Here is a 22,097-nt window from a genome sequence, read left to right on the forward strand (position 1 = left end):
TATCTATGTAACCTCCTCCAGTGTAGATATCTGAGCTCTTCGAATTCTGGCCTCTTATGTATCACCAATTTTAATCATTCCACCATTAGCAGTCTTGCCTCCAGGCCTTAAGCTCTGGAATTCTCTCCCTAAACATCTCTACCTCTTTCTCCTCCTTTAAGAGGCTCCTTAAAACCTACTTCTTTGACCAAGCTTTTAGTCAATTGTTCTAATATCTCCTTGCATGGAAATTTTGTCATATTACACTTCTGTGAAGCATCTTGGAATATTTTACTGTGTTAACAGCATGATATAAATGCAAGTCGTTGTTGGGTGTGCTTTGGCAACAGATAGAAAGAAACACATTTATACAGTTTCACAACCATTGGACACCTCAAAGTGCTTTATAGCCAATTAAGTACTTTAGAGTGTGATCACTGTTGTAATGTAGGAAATATTAGATGGGTCAATGAAAGTCATTCAGTGAGTTTGAAGGTAAAATTGACATAGATTGGGGACTGAATTTGTGATATTCTGAGCTATGTGACTCAAGTACACTAAACCAATGACATGATTAAGGACTGGGTCTGGGTGGGAAATCTAGTATCAACAGCTGGAGTTTCGGCCCCACCATCATCGGGAACGGAGGCAGACGGGGCCTGAAAATTATGCTGCCGGCCAGCGTGCTGGCTTCCTGATCCTGTTCCCAACGTCAGCCATTTTTTGACGTGTCATGGGGCAGATCAACTACCTGGAGGCGGGCTGGGGTTCCAGCGCTCCTGGCAAGCCTACAGGCCCCTGCTGCCTGCTGGGTGGGGTTCCAGCCAAAGGCCGCCCTGTCGAGGGGCTCCCACCCCCCACCCGCACAATGGTGACCTGCCTGCTTTTTGTATTTTTTTGCTGAAAGTTTTTAAAAAGTGGCTGAGAGGGCATCTTCTTTTTGAAGTGCCCTCTCAGTTACTAACCTTCTACTGCAGCTGGGCACTTCTCTGAAGCTGGAAGGTGTCCAGCTTCGAGATCCGTCTACCGCCCTTAATTGGACAGGAAACCTGTCTCCATGCCAACTAAGGGCTCACTCACATGAAAATCTTGACTTTATTAGTTTCCCACCAGAAAGGTGAGGTGGGGGGACGGGGGGGGGACGGGGGGTGTGTGGGCTTGGGACCCAAAAACAGTCCTGACTCCCGTTTCCCGCCTTCAAGTATCTAGACTGTAAACTAGGGGTGGAAGGAGGCTCGCATGGCCTGTTACTGTGCTGTAAATTCTATGTACCTGCAAGAATAACCGGGGGTGGCCTGTACCCCAGCAATAGGAGGAAAAGGAGGGAGCAACTTCAGCAGATCTCAATAAATTTATTTGGTTTTACATCAGATTAGTTTTACTTCCTGTCTCCCTGCAATACTTGTACACAAACTCGTATGTACAACCACTCGCACATGTACATTCGCACAGACGTACCGATGGGCATATACAAATACATCCTCTGATGCAGTGATACACACAGAGGGAAATTGAAGTGAAGACTTACAGTCATGGCACCTGACAGCTCCAGTTGAGAGAATCTGGATTGAAGCCAACAAACAGTAACTACCAGAAGCTAATGAATGTTTAACATTGGGGTAATGTTCCTTGGTGTACTATTAATTCTGATGGCTATTACTGCAGTCGTCTATCGAGAGGAAATCATAGTTGTTATTACTCGACTGGTTTGTTAAATGGATTGTGTTGACTGAGAGGCTGGTTATAAACTACAACATGCCTGTTGCTTAAAAAGATGTTCAAGACCTCTCTGGTAGTTAATTTGGAAAAGGCACAGTTCCTGGAGTGGAACTGAGCCTATACAGGCCGAGGAAGGTCCCAGGGTTCCATCCTAGTCTCTGCAGAGGTAGTTGCTAGGTTGACAATTAGATTGATACAGTCAAAGCATCTCTACAGCGCCCTTCAGAAGCTCAGGATGTCCCAATTTGCTTTACAGCCAATTAAGTACTTTTTGAAGTATAGTCACTGTTGAAATGTAGGTAACATCGCAGCCAATTTGCACACAAAGAGCAATGTGATAATGACCAGATTGTCTGTGTTTTCTTGATGTAGGGATAAATACTGGTCCAGGACACCAGGGAGAACTTCCCTGCTCATCTTTAAAATAGTGCCATTGATATAGCACTTCCTGTTGTTAAGGGAAAAGTCTTTAAATTTTTCTACTCAAACAGATATAACATAACAGATTATGGCCTGTATAAATGGACAGTTATCATCAGAGGATGTTTTTTGTAATATCTTTATTGTTTGCATAATATGAGAAACATTGAATAAATGGCTGTAACTTTTTGTGGACGGTACATCAGCAAGCCAACACTGTAACCCCTTGTCTTCCTCCTTTGTATGAAGTCATACGCCATTTCTCCTTATACCCAGACCCAGTTTTACTGCATTTTAATCTTCTGGATGGTTGGTAGGCTGCACAATTCCAGGTGGGATGGCCAGGTGGGTCGCCACAGCCCTTATGGGCTGCCCACCTGTGACTGCACACACATAGATAGGTCAGACTGGATGGGATTGCAAAGGAGAATTGTTCTTATGAGAGCTGGAGTATTTGGTTTTACTTTGTTAGGTCACATTAGCTTGACCTGCAGTGTCATCGCTGAACCTGCCACTGGGGGTGCTCAGGAACCACAAGGGCAAGGCTCAACCAAAAGATTTTTAAGGAAGTACCAGGCAAACATTTGGCCTGACAGATCAAGAGTAATTACTAATACTCCTCTGAGAATTAACATAATAAAATTACAGGCTAGAAGTTGCTCTTGGCGATATTAGTGAACCAATGTTTAAAGAAAGAAAGACTTGCATTTATATAACACTTTTTGTGACCTCGGTCCAAAGCACTTTACAGCCAGTGCCTTTCAAGTATAATCACTATTATAATGTAGAAAACATTGCAGGCAATTGACGCACAGCATGATCCCACAAACAGCAATGTGTTAATGACCAAATAATTTTTTTAGCGATGTTGGTCGAAGGATAAATCTTGGCCCCAAGACACCAGAGGGAACTCCCCTGCTCTTCTTCAAAATAGTGCCTTGAGATTTTTTTTTACATCCACCTGAGAGGGTAATCGGGGTCCTTGATTTAAGGTCTCATCTGAGAGACGATATTTGATAATATTTGAGTTGATGACTTGCCCTCTCAGGTGAACGTAAAGAAATCTCATGGCCACTGTGCTCCAATGGATGCTCATCAGCCTGAAAAATTTACTTTGTTTCCCTCTCCACAGCTGCTGCCTGATCTGCTGAGTATTTCCAGCATTTCTGTTTTGAAATAATCTAAAGTAATTTATATATTAATATGTAAATACCTACCTGTCCACCATTAGTACCAACAGTAATCTCTAGCCCAGCATGATTATCTGGCTAGCTGTGCAGTGCCAGGGGAGAGCTGGGCTTGAAATGCCAAGGGCTGGACAGGAAGGCTCATTTGAAAGCTGAACCCGCTGGTGCTACCGAGATGCAGCCAAGTTTCCTGCATAGGATAGCCACGCGCAGGCATGCATAGGATGGGAGAACACAAAAGGAAACCCGTGCTGAGTATTCCAGCACCTGCTCCATAGAAAATCAACAGAACAACCAACCATCATTAAAATTAGGACGCATTTGCTGACAACACCACCACCAGGTGGTGCACTACTGCCACATGCACAGTTGACTGAAACATCACTATCTGCATAGGCCATTGATCGGCGTTGTCAAGAGACACAGCTTTTAGACTTTTTCAGAAGTTTGATAGAACTGAGTGGATTGCTAGGCCATTTCAGAAGGCAGTTTAGGCCAACCACATCGCCGTAGGTCTGAAGTCACATGTAGGCCAGAATGGTTAAGGATGGCAGATTTCATTCCCTAGGTTTTTAACAACAGTCTGGTAGTTTCATGGACACCATTACTGATAGTAGCTTTTTATACCAAATGTATTTAATTAACTAAATTTAAATTCCCCAGCTGCCATGGTGGTTTTGATAGAGTAAGTAAGGAGAAAATGTTTCCAGTAGTTGGAGGGTCAGTAACCAGAGGACACAGAATTAAGGTAATTGGCAAAAGAATCAGAGGTGGGATTAGGAGAATTGAGGCAGGATTTTACCATGGGCTGCAGGATCACAACGTTGGGATGAAATGGGGATCCTGAGCCCACACTTGCTGGTAGCAGGACCAGCTGAGCTATTTTCCCAGGTGGGCCTCCTAATTGGTCGCCTCCGGGCTCGCTGTCCAAATAAGGACAGTGGGTGGGATGTAGAGCCTCAGCAGCCCCATTGGGAGAGCAGAGGCAGCTCGGGGATCAAGAGGCTCAGAGAGGGAAGTATAAAAATAAAAATCATGAGGGTCAAAGCAGGCTGGCCCCTCCAGATGGCCCATTGGGGCTGCAGGGGCGACCTTCCCTGCCCAAGGCCCCGTCTTTGGTGCATAAAACCTCCAGCTCCAATGGCCGCCGGGAGGCCGCCTTCATGAAGCTGACAGTCTCCCCATGTGGTGGAGGGGGGTCCGCTGCCTCCGGCAAAATGCCGGCAGCCCAGAAAAATTGCCCTTAATAGGGCCTTCGATTATTCAAACAGGCTGCCCGCTTCTGTTCGGTGGGAAGTTGATTCGTAGCTGGTCCCACTGCAGGGAAACATCCCAGCCTGCCATGCTAGGGCTGTGAAAATCCTGCCCTTTGTTTTTTTTGCAGCCAATTGGAGTTGTTATGATCTGGAATGCGCTGCCTGAAAGGGTGTCAGAGGCAGATTCAGTGGTAATTTTCAAAAGGGAAGTGGATATGTACTCGAAAAGGAAAAATTTTCCAGGCTCTGGGGAAAGAACAGGGGTTTGGGGCTAAATGGATAGTTCTTTCAAAGAGCCAACACAGGTTCGATGGGCCAATTGCCTTCTTTCTGTGCTGAATGATTTTATGATCAGGCTCTGTGCATTGCTACTGCAACAGCACCACTTAGTGACATTGATATAGTATAACAGTGACACATTTACATCACTGAATGAAAGGCCATAAACCGGAAACAATCACTCCATCCACAAATGCTGCCTGGCCAGCTGAATGTTTCTTGCATTTTCTGTTGCCATTTCTAGCAGCTGCAGTATTTTGCTTTTTGTATTTTTTCCCCCCCAGAGCTCACCTGAGCTGTAATTTGTGTAACCACCTTGGCAAGAATCCTGGGAGCAGTTTACCTTCCCATCCAGGGAAACTTGCATGGGATTAGAGGAAGAGAGAAATACACAGCAGGACAGCTGAGTTTAGCTCTCCCAGACTCTGCTCAGTTAGACGATCTTGGCTCAAGCAACAATAATGGAGCCTCAATTAGCCTCAGTTTTTCCAAGCTCAGGAGAGGAGTAAATGCAGCCAGGGATCTTGCTCCAGATCACCGTCCAATGACTCCTGCTGTAACGTGCTTTTGTCTGGCTGTCGGGTTTACACCCTACCCTATCAGGCACTCTACCCACCCAATTAATCTCCTCCCACAGGCCATGTACACGTTCCCGCTTCAGTTGGCTAGTCCAGTCAGAAACGGAAAAGCTGATCATAAAAATTATAGAAATCATAGAAAATTTAAGACACAGAAAGAGGCCATTCAGCCCATCATGTCCCTGCCTGTTGACGAAGAGCTATCCAGCCTAATCCCATCTTCTTGCTGTTGGTCCATAGTCCTGCAGGTCACGGCTCTTCAAGTAGACACCCAAGTACTTCTTCAATGTGGCAAGGGTTTCTGCCTCTATCACCCTTTCAGGCAGTGAGTTCCAGGTCCCTACCACCCTCTGGGTGAAAAAATGTTTCCTAAACTCGGCTCTAATTCTTCTACCTATTACTTTAAATCTATGCCCCCTAGTTTTTGACCCTTTCTGCTAAGGTAAATAAGTCACCCCTACTTACTCTATCTAGGCCTCTCATAATTTTATACACCTCAATTAAATCATTCCTCAGCTTCCTCTGTTACAAGGAAAACATCTCCAGTCTATCCAATCTTTCCTTATAGCTAAAATTTTCCAGTCCTGGCAACATCCTCTTAAATCTCCTCTGCACCCTCTCTAGTGCAATCACATCTTCCCTGTAACGTGGTGACAGAACTGTACACAGTATTCAAGCTGTGGTCTAACTGGTGTTATATACAGCTCTAACATAACCTCCCTGTTCTTATATTCTGTGCCTCAGCTAATAAAGGAAAGCATGCCCTATGCCTTCTTAACCACCTCATCACCCTCCTCCTGCTACCTTTAAGGATCTGTGGACATATATTCCAAGGACCCTCTGTTCCTCCACACTGCTCAGTATTCTCCCATGTATTGTTTATTCCCTTGCCTTGTTGCACCAAAATGCATCACCTCACAGTTCTCCAGATTGAATTCCATTTTCCACTGTTCTGCCCAACTGACCAGACCATCCATATTCTCCTGCAGTCTAAAACTTTCATCCTCACTGTCAACTACATTGCCAATTTTTGTATCATCTTCAATCTTCTTTATCATTTGAGTCTAAATCATAAATGTAAACTACTGAGCCCTGCGGGACCCCACTGGTAACAGTCTTCCAGTCGCAAAAACACCTGTCAACCATTATCCTTTGCTTCCTGCTATGAAGCCTATTTTGGATCTAATTTGCCTCTCTTTCCTTTGACCTCCAAGGGCTTTTACTGCTAAAATCCATGTAGACCACATCCGCTGCACTGCCCTCATCAACCCTACTTGTCACTTCTTCAAAAAATTCAATTAAGAAATTACCTTCCCTTAGCATATCCATGCTGACTTTCTTTGATTAATGTAAGCCTGTCTAAATTAAGGTTTATACTGTCGCTCAGAATTGATTCCAAAAATTTGCCCACAACCGAAGTTAAGCTAACTAGCCTTTCATTGCTCAGATTATCCCTTCCTCTCTTTTTAAACAAGGGATAGTGGAGCTTAAAATGTGTTTACAAACTAAGTACTGCCTTGTTGCTGAATGGATCACTGAGGAGAGAAGAAAAGCTGCCATGTATATAAAGGTGGAAGCCACATAGTGCAAACTCACTGAGGCACTGCTTCCTGCTTTGTCAAGTACAAGCATCCGTCTTCAGACAGCCTGGCTGGTCATGCAGGCGAGTGGCTGAATATATCAGGAGAGTTCGCGCCCATTCAGATATGGTGCTCATAGTTATCTCTCCTTGCGCTTTCACTGTCAGCAGTCTTTCTGATACCTAGTGCATAACTTTAAAGGAATTGACATCACAGGGAACAAGTAACACAAGTAATTGTGAGGTGATTTTGTCCAATTGATGCACTGAAGGTTCACATAATTAAATCAAGTTTTGTTAGATTTGTTCAAGAACACACGGGGCAAGGCCGCTTCGTCATTGCCTTCCACAATCTATTCAACGTTGTGTTCTCATCCGATGATCAAACCTTCTCTCCAAGTCCTACAGTCCTTTCACAGTCACTGCCAGTGTCCATTTCATCACCCAGCTCCACTACGTAGAAATTCCCCATCCCATCTTCCTGGTCCTCTTCCCCATCCATTGCTTTGGCCACTGCTCCTTGTGCCCCAGTATTAATGTAGTAGACCTCACCCTGATCTTCGAGAATGGGCAAGGTGGAGAGCAGCTCCTGGAGCTGTGATCTGAGCTTGGTGAAGGTCGGCCGCTGCTCTGGGTTCAGGAACCAGCAGCTGAACATGACATGGTACCTGGGAAGAGAAGACAGTAATCAGCCAAGAGGGCACTCAATGCAACCAGCACCCTGAAGCCAGTAGTGTCTACCATACTTCCATTGGCGTGCAGTGACTTTTATTACCCCTAATGTCAGGAACATAAGAACATAAGAAATAGGAGCAGGAGGAGGCCATTCAGCCCCTCAAGCCTGCCCTGCCATACAATAAGATCATGGCTGATCGGTCCCAGGCCTCAACTCTTCTTTCGAGCCTGCTCTGCTTAACCCGTGACTCCCTGAGATTTCAAAAATCTATCTCTCTCCTCCTTAAATACATTTAGTGACCTAGCCTTCACAACTCTCTGAGGTAGAGAATTCCAGAGATTCACCACCCTCTGAGAGAAGAAATTTCTTCACATCTCAGTTTTAAATGTGTGACCCCTTATTCTGTAACTATGTCCCCTAGTTTGAGATTCCCCTACCAGTGGAAACGTATTCTCAACATCTACCCTGTCAAACCCCCTTAGAATCTTATATGTTTCAATAAGATCACCTCTCATTCTTCTGTTTAGCCGTTCTTGATAAGCAACCCCTTCATCCCAGGAATCAGCCTAGTGAACCTTTTCTGAACTGCTTCCAATGCTAGTACATCCTACCTTAAATACAGGGACCAAAACTGTACGCAGTACTCCAGGTGCGGCCTCACCAACACCCTGTACAGTTGTAGTAAGACTTTCCTATTTTTAACCTCTAACACCCTAGCAATAAAGGCCAAAATTCCGTTTGCCTTCCTAATTACTTGCTGCACCTGCATGCTAACATTTTGTGTTTCATGTACAAGAACACACAGATCCCTCTGTACTGGAGTATTTTGTAGTCTTTCTCCATCTAAATGATAATCTGCCTTTTTATTCTTCCTACCAAAGCACTTCTTCACATAAAGGGTGGTGTAAATTTGGAACTCATTCCGACAAAAAGCTCTTGAGGCTGGAATTCAATTGAAAATGTTAAAACTGAGATGAACATTGGGTAAGGGTATTAGGGATCTGAATCCAAGGTAGGTAGGTAAATGGAGTTGAGATACAGATCAGCTATGATTTAATTGAATGGTAGAACAGGCTGAAGGGGCTGAATGGCCTCCTCCTATGTACATGTCTGCATACAACAACTTACCACAAACAGCCATCAGATTGATCACTGGTCAATCTGTATATTCATGGTGTTGTTTGAGGACAGGACGCCAGAAAAACTCTTGATCTTCAGTTAATGACATGGGATCTTTAACGTCCACCTCAAAGACTTAACGTCACATCTGAAAGATGACACCTCCAACTGTGCAGCACTCCCTCAGTGCTTCACTCAAGTGTTAGCCTAGATTCTATAAGTACATTCTAGAGTGGGTTTCAAAAGTGCTACTACTAGGCAAAGCTAGCACACATTTTGAGACAGGCTGCAAAGGCCAATCATCTGCACATTCTTACATTCCTGTGGGCCAGCTGGGCTCAGTTGGTAGCCTCTAATCTCTGAATCCCTCCTTCCAGGACTTTGTGCAGATAATCTAGGCTGATTCTCCAGTGCAGTACTGAAGGAATTCTGCACAGTCAGAGATGCTGTCTTTTGGAAGAGATATTAAACCAGTTCCTCTTTATTTACTGTATCAAATTTTGAACGCCTCTATTAAATCTCCCCTTAACCTTCTCTGCTCTACGGTGAACAACCACAGTTTCTGTAGTCTCTTTGCTTAACCGAACGCCTTCATCCCTGGTATCATCCTTTGTTGCTTTTATGATTCAGAGCAGGGAATCATGATGAATTGGGGAAGGAGAGATCTTGGCACTCACAGTTTGTCGAGACAATCAGACGGTTGCTTCAGCCGGTTCCCCCGGTGTAGGAAGTCGTAAATCTCATGATTCTGTAAGCCGGGATACGGCGTCCTCCCCCGAGTCACAATCTCCCACATCGTCACTCCGAAGGACCACTGGGAACAGGGAGGAGATGCAGGTTAAAGAGGTGGCCTTGCTCATTTCTGGCTTTAATGCCTTTGTAGTCCATCATTGGAGTGGCCTTCAGACTCGACCAATCCAAAGTTCTCCTGGCTGTCCTCCCACCCTCAACTTCAACTCATCTGAATCTCTGCTCCCTCCTTATCCAAACTCGCCCCAAGTCCTGTTCACCCATCATTCCTGTGCTCACTGACCCACATTGGCTTCCAGTTCGAGAATGCATCAAATATAAAATTATCATTCATACATTCAAATCCCTCCATGACCGCCCACGTTTCTAATTCTGTATCCTTTTCTGGCCCTTTAGCCCTCTGAGAACTCTACATTTCTCCCGTTGTGCCCTCTTATGTATCCCTGATTTCCTTTGCCCCACCATTGGCAGCTGCACCTTCAGTCATCTAAGCTCTGGAATTCTCTCCCGAATAATCTCTGAGGCTCTACCTCTCTTCCTTTAAGACGCTTCTTAAAATATACCTCTTTGACCAAGCAGCTAGTCATCTGCCCTAATATATTATGTGGTTCGGTGTCAATTTTTTTTTGATTTACACTCCTGTGAAGCACCTTGGGATGTTTTACTACCTTAAAGGTACTATATAAATGCAAGTTGTTACCAATTTCTGTATGACAATCATTCACTATTCAAGGTTATCGACAAAAAGGATAGAGATTAGCACCCAATCCCTCCCACTATGACTGAAAATGGAAACGCACATGAAGACATACAGATCATAGGAGGTTGGTGGTTCATTCCCTGGTATGTGTGGAGTTTGGTGTTCTCTCGCAGGGTGGTACCAGAGGTGCTATAATGGCTCACAGACTCCATGGACTAAGGAACAGAAACAAGTCAGTCAGGGTTTCTATTCTTGATCACTATCCAGTGACTGTATTGGAAAGTGTCTGATTTGAGACACCTGGTGAAGAGAAGACTGGACGGGATTTGGCTGTGACTTCCTCCATTTCATGACGCTTATTGGGTTCACACCAAAGTATATCCACTATTTCAGTTCCTGCTGCCACTCTTTCCCTTCCACACCGCTCTTCCTTGTGCCCATAGCTTGGCAAAATTATTTCAACCCTGGAGCAGCAAGAGGCAGGAATGGGATCAGAAGCAATGCTTACTCCCTCTCACTCCTGGAAGTGCCTTGCGCGACTCCTGGTCTCTCTTCACTGTTGCTTTCGCCTGCAAAGTATATGAAAAAACTGCATACCACATCACTTTTAGTAGTGTAGATCAACTCTGCCATGCTCTCAATTGCCATCCATTTCACCGGCACCTTTGAGACCACCTTCTGCCGATAGTAATTACTGGTGTAGATCTTTCTAGACAAACCAAAATCAGCAACGCACACCCGCATACTGTCACACAACCTGCATGGGAGGAATAGATGTTAGAGAGAGGGGTCCGTTAATGTAGTCAGTCAGAATGTTACCACCTCCCAGCTCCAACTCTACCCAGTCTGCTCTCTGTTCTCTATAGTATCTCGGTCAATTAAAGTCTCAGTCTAGTTCCTGCTGAGTACAAACCCAGCAGTCAAAACCGGCCCTAATTCAGCACAAGCAATTGCACTCGGAAAGGTCACAGAATAGTCGGTGCAAAAATGAGAAACATGTCACACTGGGACAGTGCAGGAAGCACTTGTCTAAGGCTATAATAAAAGCAAAATACTGCGGATGCTGGAAATCTGAAATAAAAACAAGAAATGCTGGAGCCACTCAGCAGGTCTGGCAGCATCTGTGGAAAGAGAAGCAGATTTAACTTTTTGGGTCAGTGACCCTTCATCGGAACTGACAAATATTAGAAAAGTCACAGGTTATAAGCAAGTGAGGTGGGGGTGGGGCAAGAGATAACAAAGGAGGTCTAGATTGGACCAGGCCACATAGCTGACCAAAAGGTCACGGAGCAAAGGCAAACAATATGTTCATGGTGTGTTGAAAGACAAAGCATTAGTACAGATTAGGTGTAAATACACTGAATATTGAACAGCAGCAAGTGCAAACCTGAAAAAAACAGTGGGTAAGCAAACAACAAACTAAGATGAAATGAAATAAATGCAAAAAAAAAATTGTAAAAAATGTAAAAAAAGAATGGAAAATAAAAAAAAGGGAAGAAAAAATAACTAAAAATGAAAGTAAAATGGGGGGCTGTCATGCTCTGAAATGATTGAACTCAATGTCCAGTCCGGCAGGCTGTAGTGTGCCTAATCAGTAAATGAGATGCTGTTCCTCGAGCTTGCGTTGATGTTCACTGGAACACTGCAGTAATCCCAGGACAGAAATGTGAGCATGAGGGCAGGGGGGAGTGTTGAAATGGCAAGCAACCGGAAGCTCAGGGTCCTGCTTGCGGACTGAGTGGAGATGTCCGCAAAGCGGTCACCCAGTCTGCGCTTGGTCTCCCCAATGTAGAAGAGACCACACTGTGAGCAGCGAATACAGTATACTACATTGAAAGAAGTAAAAGTAAATCGCTGCTTCACCTGAAAGGAGTGTTTGGGGCCTGGGATAGTGAGGAGAGAGGAGGTAAATGGGCAGGTATTACACCTCCTGCGATTGCAGGGGAAGGTGCCCTGGGATGGGGACGAGGTGGTCGGGGTAATGGAAGAGTGGACCAGGGTGTCGCGGAGGGAACGATCCCTTCGGAATGCTGATAGGGGAAGGGAGGGGAAGATGCGACTGGTAGTGGCATCACGCTGGAGGTGGCGGAAATGGCGGAGGATGATCCTTTGGATATGGAGGCTGGTGGGGTGAAAAGTGAGGACAAGGGGAACCCTGTCACGGTTCTGGGAGGGAGGGGAAGGGGTGAGGGTAGAGGTGCGGGGAATGGGTCGGACATGGTTGAAGGCCCTGTCAACCACAGTGGGGGGAAATCCTCGGTTGAGGAAAAAGGAGGTCATATCAGAAGCACCGTCATGGAAGGTAGCATCATCAGAGCAGATGCGTCGGAGAAGGAGAAACTGGGAGAATGGAATGGAGTCCTTACGGGAGGTAGGATGTGAAGAAGTGTAGTCGAGGTAGCTGTGGGAGTCGGTGGGCTTATAATGGATATTAGTGGACAACCTATCCCCAGAGATGGAGACAGAGAAGTCGAGGAGGGGAAGGGAAGTGTCAGAGATGGATCATGTAAAGGCGAGAGAAGGGTGGAAATTGGAAGCAAAGTTGATAAAGTTTTCCAGTTCGGGGCGGGAGCAGGAAACGGCACCGATACAGTCATCAATGTACCAGAAAAAGAGTTGGGGGAGGGGGTCTGAGTAGGACTGGAACAAAGAATGCTCGACATTTCCCACAAAAAGACAGGCATAACTAGGACCCATGCGGGTACCCATATACTTGTCTAAGGCTGCTGTTTGAGCAGATTCAAAGGAACTTTACTCTGTATCTAAGTCGTGCTATACTTGGCTGGGAGTGTTTGATGGGACAGTGTAGAGGGAGCTTTACTCCATATCTAACCTGTGCTGTACCTGTCCTGGGAATATTTGGTGGGGCAGTGTAGACTGAGCTTTACTCTGTATCCTGTTTGGCCTGACCCTGTGTTCACCCAACATCCACACACTTTCCAATAGGAGTCACTGGATAGTGAACTAAAGCAGAAACCCTTGGGATTCTTTTTCCCTTTCCTGACCCAATTCATGTGCTGAGACCACTTTAGTTCTTCTATCAGTGTCTTTACTATGACCAGTTGATTCAGCACAGAACAAGAATAGAATGAAGGGCTGTCATGGTCTTTATAGCTTAGTTCTACCTTGGGTAACGCAATAACTAACTACATAAGAACATAAGAAATCGGAACAGGGGTAGACCATTCAGCCTCTCGAGCCTTCTCTGCCATTCAATAAGAGCATGGCTGATCTGATTGTGGCTTTAACCCCACTTTCTTGCCTGCCCTCCCCATAACCCTTTACTCCCTTGTAGATCGAAAATCTGTCTAACTCAGCCTTAAATATACTCAATGACCCAGCCCCCACTGTTCTCTGGGGAAGAAAATTACAAAGATTACTGACCCTCTGAGAGAAGAAATTCCTCCTCATCTCCATCTTAAAAGGGAGACTTCTTATTTTGAAAGTGCACCCCCATGTCTAGATTCCCCCATCTACCCTGTCAAGCCCCCTCAGAATCTTATATGTTTCAGTAAGATCACCTCATTCTTCTAAACTTCAGTAAGTATAGGCCCAACCTGCTCAACCTTTCCTCATAAGACAAACCCTTCATCCCAGGAATCAGCCTAGTGAACCTTCTCTGAACTGCCTCCAATGCAAGTATATCCCTCCTTAATTAAGGAGACCAAAACTGTGTGCAGTACTCTAGGTGCGGTTTCATCAATGCCCTGCACAGTTGTAGTAAGACTTCCTTACTTTTATACTTCATCTCCATTGCAATAAATGTCAACATTCCATTTGCCTTCCTAATTACTTATGTACCTGTATGCTAACATTTTGTGATTCTTGTACAAGGACACCCAGTAGCATTCACAGTCTCTCTCCATGTAAATAATATTCTGCTTTTCTATTCTTCCTGCCAAAGTGGACAACCTCGCATTTTTCCACATTATATTCCGTCTACCAAACTTTTGCCCAATCACTTAACCTTTCTATATTACTTTGCAAACACTTTGTGTTCTCCTCACAGTTTGTTTCCTACCTATTTTTGTATTGTCTGCAAATTTGGCTACAATACACTCAGTTCCTTCATCCAGGTCATTAATATAGATTATAAATAGTTGATGCCCCAGCACTGATCCCTGTGGCATTCCACTAGTTATAGTTTGCCAAACTGAAAATGCTCCATTTATCCCGATTCTCTATTTCCTGTTAAGTAGCCAATCCTCTACCCATGCCAATACATTACCCTCAACGCCATGAGCTCTTATCTTGTGTAGTAACCTTTTATGTGGCACCTTATCGAATGCCTTTTGGAAATCCAAATACACTACATCTACTGGTTCCCCTTTATTCAGCCTGCTTGTTACCTACTCAAAGAACTCTCATAAATTTGTCAAATACCATTTCCCTTTCATAAAACCATGTTGACTCTACCTAATTGCATTATGATTCTCTAAATGTTCTGCTATTACTTCCTTAATAATGGATTCTAGCATTTTCCCAATGACAGATGTTAGGCTAACTGGCCTATAGTTTCCTACTTTCTGTTGCCCCCCCCCCCCCACCTTTCTTGAATAGAGGTGTTACATTTGTGGTTTTCCAATCCACTGGGACCTTTCCAGAATCTAGGAAATTTTTGGAAGATTACAACCAATGCATCCACTATCTTTGCAGCCATTTCTTTTAAGACCCTAGGAAGCAGGCCATCAGGTCCAGGAGGCTTGTCAACCTTTAGTCCCATTAGTTTTCTCTAGTGATGGTGATTGTTTTAAGTTCCTCCCTCCTTTTTGCCTCTTGATTTTCTGCTATTCTTGGGATGCATTTTGTGTCATATACTGTGAAATACTTGTTCAAAGTTCATACTGGGCCACCAGAGGAACTATTCACAAATCCTGTATGATAACTCAAGCTACCTCCTCGCTGAACATTACTCACATGCAGTTCCGAGCTGCCAGGTCTCTGTGTAGGAAGCCTTGGTTACTCAGATACTCCATCCCAGAGGCAATGTCAATCATGAACTTCAGAAAGATCTGCAGAGGTACTTGCTAAGAAAAGAGAAAGATATGGCCTTAATATCAAATACATATAACTGCTTCCAATAACTGGCCATCTCCCTGCATTATTTAATATCAGCTGTAGCTCAGTTGGCAGCACCCTCTCACCTTTGAGTCAGAAAGTTATGGGTTCAGGTGCCACTCCAGGAACTTGAGCTCAAATCCAGGCCAATGCTCCCAGTGCAGTACTGTGGGCATGCTACACTGTTGGAGGTGCCGTCTTTCAGTTGAACTGTTAAGCCAAGTTTCTATCTGCCTCCTCAAGTGAACGTAAAAGATCCAATGGCACTATTTGAAGAAGAGCTGGTGTCCTGATCAATATTTATCCCTCAACCAATATCACCAAAATAGATAATCTCATCATTATTACATTGCTGTTTGTGGGACCTTGCTGGGTGCAAATTGGCTGCTGTGTTTCCTCCATCACAACAGTGACTACATTTCAAAGTAATTGGATGTAAAGCTCTTTGGGATGTCCTGACGTTGTGAAAGAATATAAATGCAAGAATATAAATGCAAGACTTTCTTTTCCTTTGACTGTATAGAGGTTTACCAATTCCATTCAATTTCTATACTCGCCCTGCACAATGATCACTAACCCATTTTAACTTGTATTCACATAGCATCACTCCTTTAGAAAGATATCTCAGAGCTGTGCATATGATGAGCAGGAGATGTGAAAGATTAAAGGAGGGGACTAAATGCACCATCGAAGGGATAGATTATTGAAGGGACTTCATGAATGAGAGTAAGTGGGATGAGTAGCTTTGGGAAGACATATCTAAAAGAGCAGGGTCAGAGTAACTGAAGCAAAATCTTGCATTTATATAGCACCTTTCACGTCCTTTGTACAAACCAAAGTGATCCACAGCCAATGATATTTTGAAATGGTGACTGTGGAGTGCAGATCTATGTCTGCAATCCCTTCATACACTGAACTCCTCATAGCAATAATGTCACTATGGACCTTCAGCTGCCTGGGCCCTAAGCTCAGGAGTACCCTCTCACAACCTCTCCACCTCTCTTTGCTCCTTTAAGGTGCTCCTTGAAACCTACCTCTTTGATCAAGCTTTTGGTCACCTGCCCCAATATCTCCTTATGTGGCTCAATGTCAAAGTTTGTTTCACATGGTTTCCTTTGAAGCAACTTGGGACGTTTTACTAAGTTAAAAGTGCTATACAAATGCAAGACAATGTTGTTGGAAACTGGGCATTTTACCACAGGAAGAGAGAAAAAAGAATTACAGGTGCAGTAGTTCTATTGTAATATGGGCCCTGCACTATATGGTAGCTGGGATAACCCTGTTTCCTAGCAACATTCTTCTTTTTCAGCAAGAAACAGTGAGAAAACAGCAGATCGCTTACACCCTGCAGTCAGACGGGGCCTGGAAGCACATGGAGTAGTAAGCCATGGGTAACGTAATGGGGAGCAGTGTCCCCCTGCGCTATTAATACGAGTTCCAATGGATTAACACGATTAATATATGCTTACTACGGCATTGTTTCTGTGCTTTGAGTTGAGGAGGAAGCTGCGGAGGTCTCCATGTGGCATGAAGGGGAGGATGACCATTGGCATTGGTACTTGTTCGTCAGAGCAAACTTCGAACGATACCCCTACAGAAATAACAACAGAAATAACCGATCTATCTCCAAACACCAATATCAGCCAGTAACCACCAAGCATTCCCAGCAGGAGTGGGAAATCCCTGGCTTTATAAACGGAGGCATAGAGTACAAAAGCAAGGAAGTTTTGGTAAACCTTCATAAATCACTGGTTTGGCCCCAGCTGGAGTATTGTGTCCAATTCTGGGCATCACACTTTAAGAAGAACATTAAGGCTTTAGAAAGAGTCCAGAGGAGATTTATTAGAATGGTACCAGTATTGAAAGACTTCAATTACATGGAGACACTGGAGAAGCTGGGATTGTTATCCTTAGAGCAGAGAAGTTTAAGTAGAGATTTAATCATGAACGGTTTTGATTAGAGTAAACAAGGAGAAACTGCTTTCACTGGCAGTAGGATTGGGACTCAGATTTAAGGTACTTGGCAAAAGAACCCGATTCAAGATGAAGAGAATTTTTTGAATGCAACGTGTTAAAATGATCTAGAATTTAATTGTCTGAAAGGATGCCGTAGGCAGATTCATACTAATTTTCAAAAGGGAATTGGATAGATCTTAAGAGGGAAAATGTTGCAAGGCTATGGGGAGGGGGCAGGGAAGTAGGGCTAATGTTTAGCTCTTTTATAGATTTGGTACAGGCACATTGGGTGCCAAATGGACGCCTTCCCTGCTGAACCATTCTAAGATTCTAAAATCACAAAATATTTTTCTTTTTCTTTCTCAGCTTCACACACACCTACACACTCAGTCTATAAAAATTCTGCCTAAGATTTGAATCTTGCCTCTGCATCTTGAACACCTCTCCCATGTTAGTAGACAAGGGAAAGCTAGTGATCCTATCTCACCTCTAACCACCAACCTCTTTTTCTCTAATCTTCAATTACAACTTTCCTCTCATCTTAAACTTCAAATATCCTATCTTACGCACTGTTCCTTCTCTACATATTGTCAATGTGTTGAAATATGATAGATGTAGAGAAGATGTTTTCATTCGAGACCAAAAATAGGGTTCTATGGCAGCACCTCCCAAACCCGTGGCCAGGTAGAAGGTCAAGGGCAGCAGATGCAAGGGAACACCATCACCTTCAAGTCATACACACCCCATCCCGACTAGGACACATCCTTCATCATCACCGGGTCAAAGTAGTGGAACTCCCTACCTAACAGCAACGTGGCAGTATCTTCACCACACAGACTACAGCACTTCAAGAAGACACCCTAGCATCTTTTCAAGGGCAACTAGGAATAGGCAATAAAATTCAGGCCTTGTTAGTGACGCCCATATCACAAGAATTTAAAAAAAGACACTTTATATTTAAATGTAGAGGGAGTGTTACGATCGAGGCAGGAGGAGTGTACTGTCTTTCTGTAGTTCCACAGGTCACAACATATATTTAAATGTTTACCCAGTTACCGATATGGCCAATTATATGCTCTATTTTTATTTCATAATAAAATCCACCAACCAGGATTCTTTAATAACAACAAAATTATCAATTTATTTTAAAGCAAGAGTATTCAGTAAAGATGCAAAGCATTAACACACAGATTGAAATATGAAAGTTCCCTGCTAATTTAGCCCAACACACACACACACACCAGTTAAAGAAAAAATAAAAAGGTTTTCTCTGCTGAGATCTCTTTACAAAAAAAGACAAAAAAACTTTGGGGCCAAATACTTGTTAATTCTTGAAGGAAGACACCATTGAATGATATCAGTTGTCCCTTTATTCTGGCATCCAAATACGCGTAGATGGCAGTCACTGGGATCTTCTTGGAGCAGTTCTCTTCAGGTTACGTTGGGGCTTAGTCTGGCAGGCTTTCCAGGAGAAATTTGGCATCAGGGGTCTCAGCTATCACACACTGGATTCTCAGGGTTTCTCAGAGAGGTGGAGAAAGGATGAACTAGTGTCTTCTCTCTTAGCAGGCTGACCCCCAACTGACTCAAAACAATCCAAAACAAAATCAACTCTTGACCACCATAAATCTTGACATGTCACGTCTCTGTAAACAACTCCCCCAATCACCCAGGCTGCTGATGTTTATTTAGCTTAAAACATGTGACATCCAGTAAGAGTTGTTTTAAACAGAAAGCTCAAGTCCTTCCAGTGACCTTTTTTAAAAAAAACAAAATCCAGCATCTATGTAATCTCTTCAGTCCTTCAAAGGAATCGATTTCCACAATTTTAAAACATGAGTCCTCATAAAATATTAAAAAATGGAAGTACTTTCATAACAGGAGTAATTTCTACACAAGTTATTCATCCAGCCAGACAAGCAAAGGAATTTGTGTGTAAAAGTATCCTATCTGGTGGAACAATTCTACTCAATGTATGGCCTATGGGTCATCTCTGGTCCATCTCTCACCTGTGACTGTGGTAGGTTTGCTGATTTATGTGGCTCTGGGCCTCAATTCAGGCCCTTCCCAACTGTTGCCTGAACTGGGATTCAGTGCCGTTCCGCCTCCCCTTCTTGCTCACCAGCAAAATAAGGCAGAGGGATGTTATTAGGAGGCAGGATTATCTCAGCTTTGCAAATGAAAGCACACGCAATCGAAAAACTCCAGTTTCATACCTATAAGTCCGAGGACGTTTGGATGGTCGAAGCCTTGCATCAATTCTGCTTCCCTCAGGAATGACTCCAGCTCTGGTTTTGAATCAAATCCCTCTAGAAGGCAAAGAGGTTTTAAACCTGTGTAAGCCTGTGATAGATACATAGTAATGGATGTCCCAGTACAATTTGTGGTCCTGAGCCACTGTTGGGCCAGGTTGGTACATGAGCATTGTTATCAGTAATTTAGTACCCCAGTGGCTCTGTTGGAAAATGTACTACCCAATGTGATTATGAGTCACATAGGACCAAGAACGTTTCCATTTCCATTCCCAGCCAATGCTGAATTAGCTGATCTTAGCCTGGTGGCGTCTTAGGTGCCAAATTGCCTTGGCTCCTCTGGGTAGGGGAGAGGAAGAATAAGCCAGATTGCTATCCATTAATTTCTGCTTGTAAAGTTGGGTGAGGACAGGACTGGACTTCGTTGCAATGTCTTCTTTGGCTGAATACCCTGCCAACCCTCACTGCCCAGTGATGAATGACCACTTGGGTGAGGTACTGGAGAGCTGCCTGTACCTAAGGGATCATACCAAAGCAACAGGCAACATCTTCAGGAGCAGAGTAAAGGAAAGGAAAGTGAAGAAATAAAAAAAAGCACCATCAATAAACAACTCCTTCAGCACTCTTCCGAGATACGTACAATTAATTCCTCAACCAAACAGTATTTTAGAATTAGAATTAGAATTAGAACAGTATGCTTGTGTAATGTATACAGCAGTATTATGACAAAAGAAGCAGCAATATTGGAACGAGAGAATTTTTTGTCTTAGTACAGTACACTATTAGAAAAAATATCCCACCCTAACCAACTACATTTATATGTGATACATTTCTTGTGTGATATTCTTAAACCCTCAGCTCAAATTGCTCCCATCACCAAACCCCTTCCTATTCACTCGCACTGTACAGAATCCTAATGGACCAAACCCCTTCCCATTCACTTCCATTGTATAGAATCCTAATGGACAAATTCCTTCCCATTCACTGCCATTGCATAGAATCCAAATCATTTTCTATTTTTCATATTCTATCAATTCTAATGGATCAAATCTTTTTTAATTCACTCCCATGTATAGAACCCCAACAGACCAAATGTCCTATGGTTCAAAGTTTTTATGACCAAATATTTTAAATCTGTTGTTATCTTAATCCCACTACATTTTTTAAAATTAAAACTGTCTCAATTCATTAAGATCTGACTCCACAGAGTTCAAACTTACGTTTCATTGTCTTAACAGCAACGTTCTGGACAAAGCCATTGGTTTGTGCAAGTGTTCCCTGGTACACTGAGCCAAACTCTCCTAAATATCAGGGATAAGAGACAGTGATGTCAGTCCACCAATACTGTTCCAGCAAACATTAGATACCTCACTCACTGAATTCAATTGTGAAAGTTTGTTGGCCACTGCTGATAGCTCTGCTTGGCATGGTACTGAGCCATACACACCTGGATGGGCTATGCAAAAGTAGTCAATGTCAGGTGAGACTGTGCTTGAAGGCTATATAGTCATTTGTTGGATAGGGAGTGGAGAGGCAGAGGTGGGGGGGAAGAAACAGAGTTCCTGCACTTGATTATTTCCCAGTAACTTCAGCTACAAATGCACTGGTCAGGTAGGGACAGAATCAGGCTTGGCTGTGGAGACCCCTGCAATTGATGGAGGCTCAGACGGAGAGATCATGGAAGGATATTGGCGCCTGACAAGCTGTAGCCTGGCAAAAGTCAGTGCCAGCAGGAAGGAACGGGAGGAAAAAGAAATCATAGGATGAATGAAAGACACACAGGTGAAGCCCATGAAGCAAGAAAGAAGGCAATGAATGGACGTCAGAATCATAGAATCATAGAAAGTTTACAGCACAGAAAGAGGCCACTTGGCCCATCGTGTCTGTGCCGGCTGAAAAACGATCCACCCATTGTAATCCCATCTTCCAGCGTTTGGTCTGTAGCCCTGCAGATTACGGTACTTGAGGTGCATATCCAGACTCCTTTTGCTCCTTTTGAATGAGTTGAGGGTTTCTGCCTCAACTACCCTTTCAGGCAATGAGTTCCAGACCCCCACCACCCTCTGGGTGAAAAGATTTTTCCTCAACTACCCTCTAATTTTTCTATCAATCACTTTAAATCTATGGCCCCCAGTCACTGACCTCTCTACTAAGGTAAATAGGCCCTTCACCTCCACTCTATCCAGGCCCAGCTAGCATTTCAAGAACAGGAATCTTTATATAAGGACCCTTATATATCTAAGCACAGCAAAGATACAAAACTTACTCATTGGGCCATCACCACATTTATGCTGCCCATCACTACAGTACAATCGTTGTAATCTGAACATAGTACGAGCACACATCATCTTAGATGTCAGCTGTAGCTCAGTGCGTGGGTCAGAAGGTCGTGGGTTCAAGTCTCACTTCCAATCCATGCCGTATTGGAGTTGCTGTCTTTTGGGATGGTAACATACGAATTAGGAGCAGGAGTAGGCCACTTGACCCCTCGAGCCTGCTCCGCCATTCAACAAGATCATGGCTGATCTGATTGTAACCTCAATTCCACATTCCTGCCTACCCCCGACAACCTTTCACCCCCTTGCTTAT

At 43.9% G+C, this 22,097-nt stretch overlaps 1 protein-coding gene across 2 annotated transcripts in view; it reads right to left on the reverse strand.

Moving 5' to 3' along the window:
- Nucleotides 1-2,269: 2,269 nt before the first annotated feature.
- LOC137356064 (tyrosine-protein kinase receptor TYRO3-like) overlaps nucleotides 2,270-22,097 on the reverse strand; it is a 55,346-nt gene continuing 35,518 nt past the window's right edge. For both annotated transcript variants that reach the window (XM_068021825.1, XM_068021824.1), the window contains 7 exons: nucleotides 20,729-20,809; nucleotides 19,473-19,565; nucleotides 16,770-16,891; nucleotides 15,160-15,269; nucleotides 10,840-10,999; nucleotides 9,470-9,606; nucleotides 2,270-7,665 (listed from right to left, as the gene is read on the reverse strand). In XM_068021825.1, the coding sequence (XP_067877926.1) occupies nucleotides 7,380-7,665; nucleotides 9,470-9,606; nucleotides 10,840-10,999; nucleotides 15,160-15,269; nucleotides 16,770-16,891; nucleotides 19,473-19,565; nucleotides 20,729-20,809 (989 nt within the window). In that variant the 3' untranslated portion in view covers nucleotides 2,270-7,379. The remainder of the gene's footprint in view (nucleotides 7,666-9,469; nucleotides 9,607-10,839; nucleotides 11,000-15,159; nucleotides 15,270-16,769; nucleotides 16,892-19,472; nucleotides 19,566-20,728; nucleotides 20,810-22,097) is intronic.

This window comes from Heterodontus francisci, chromosome 44 (assembly GCF_036365525.1).
Source record: "Heterodontus francisci isolate sHetFra1 chromosome 44, sHetFra1.hap1, whole genome shotgun sequence".
Lineage (NCBI taxonomy): Eukaryota > Metazoa > Chordata > Chondrichthyes > Heterodontiformes > Heterodontidae > Heterodontus > Heterodontus francisci.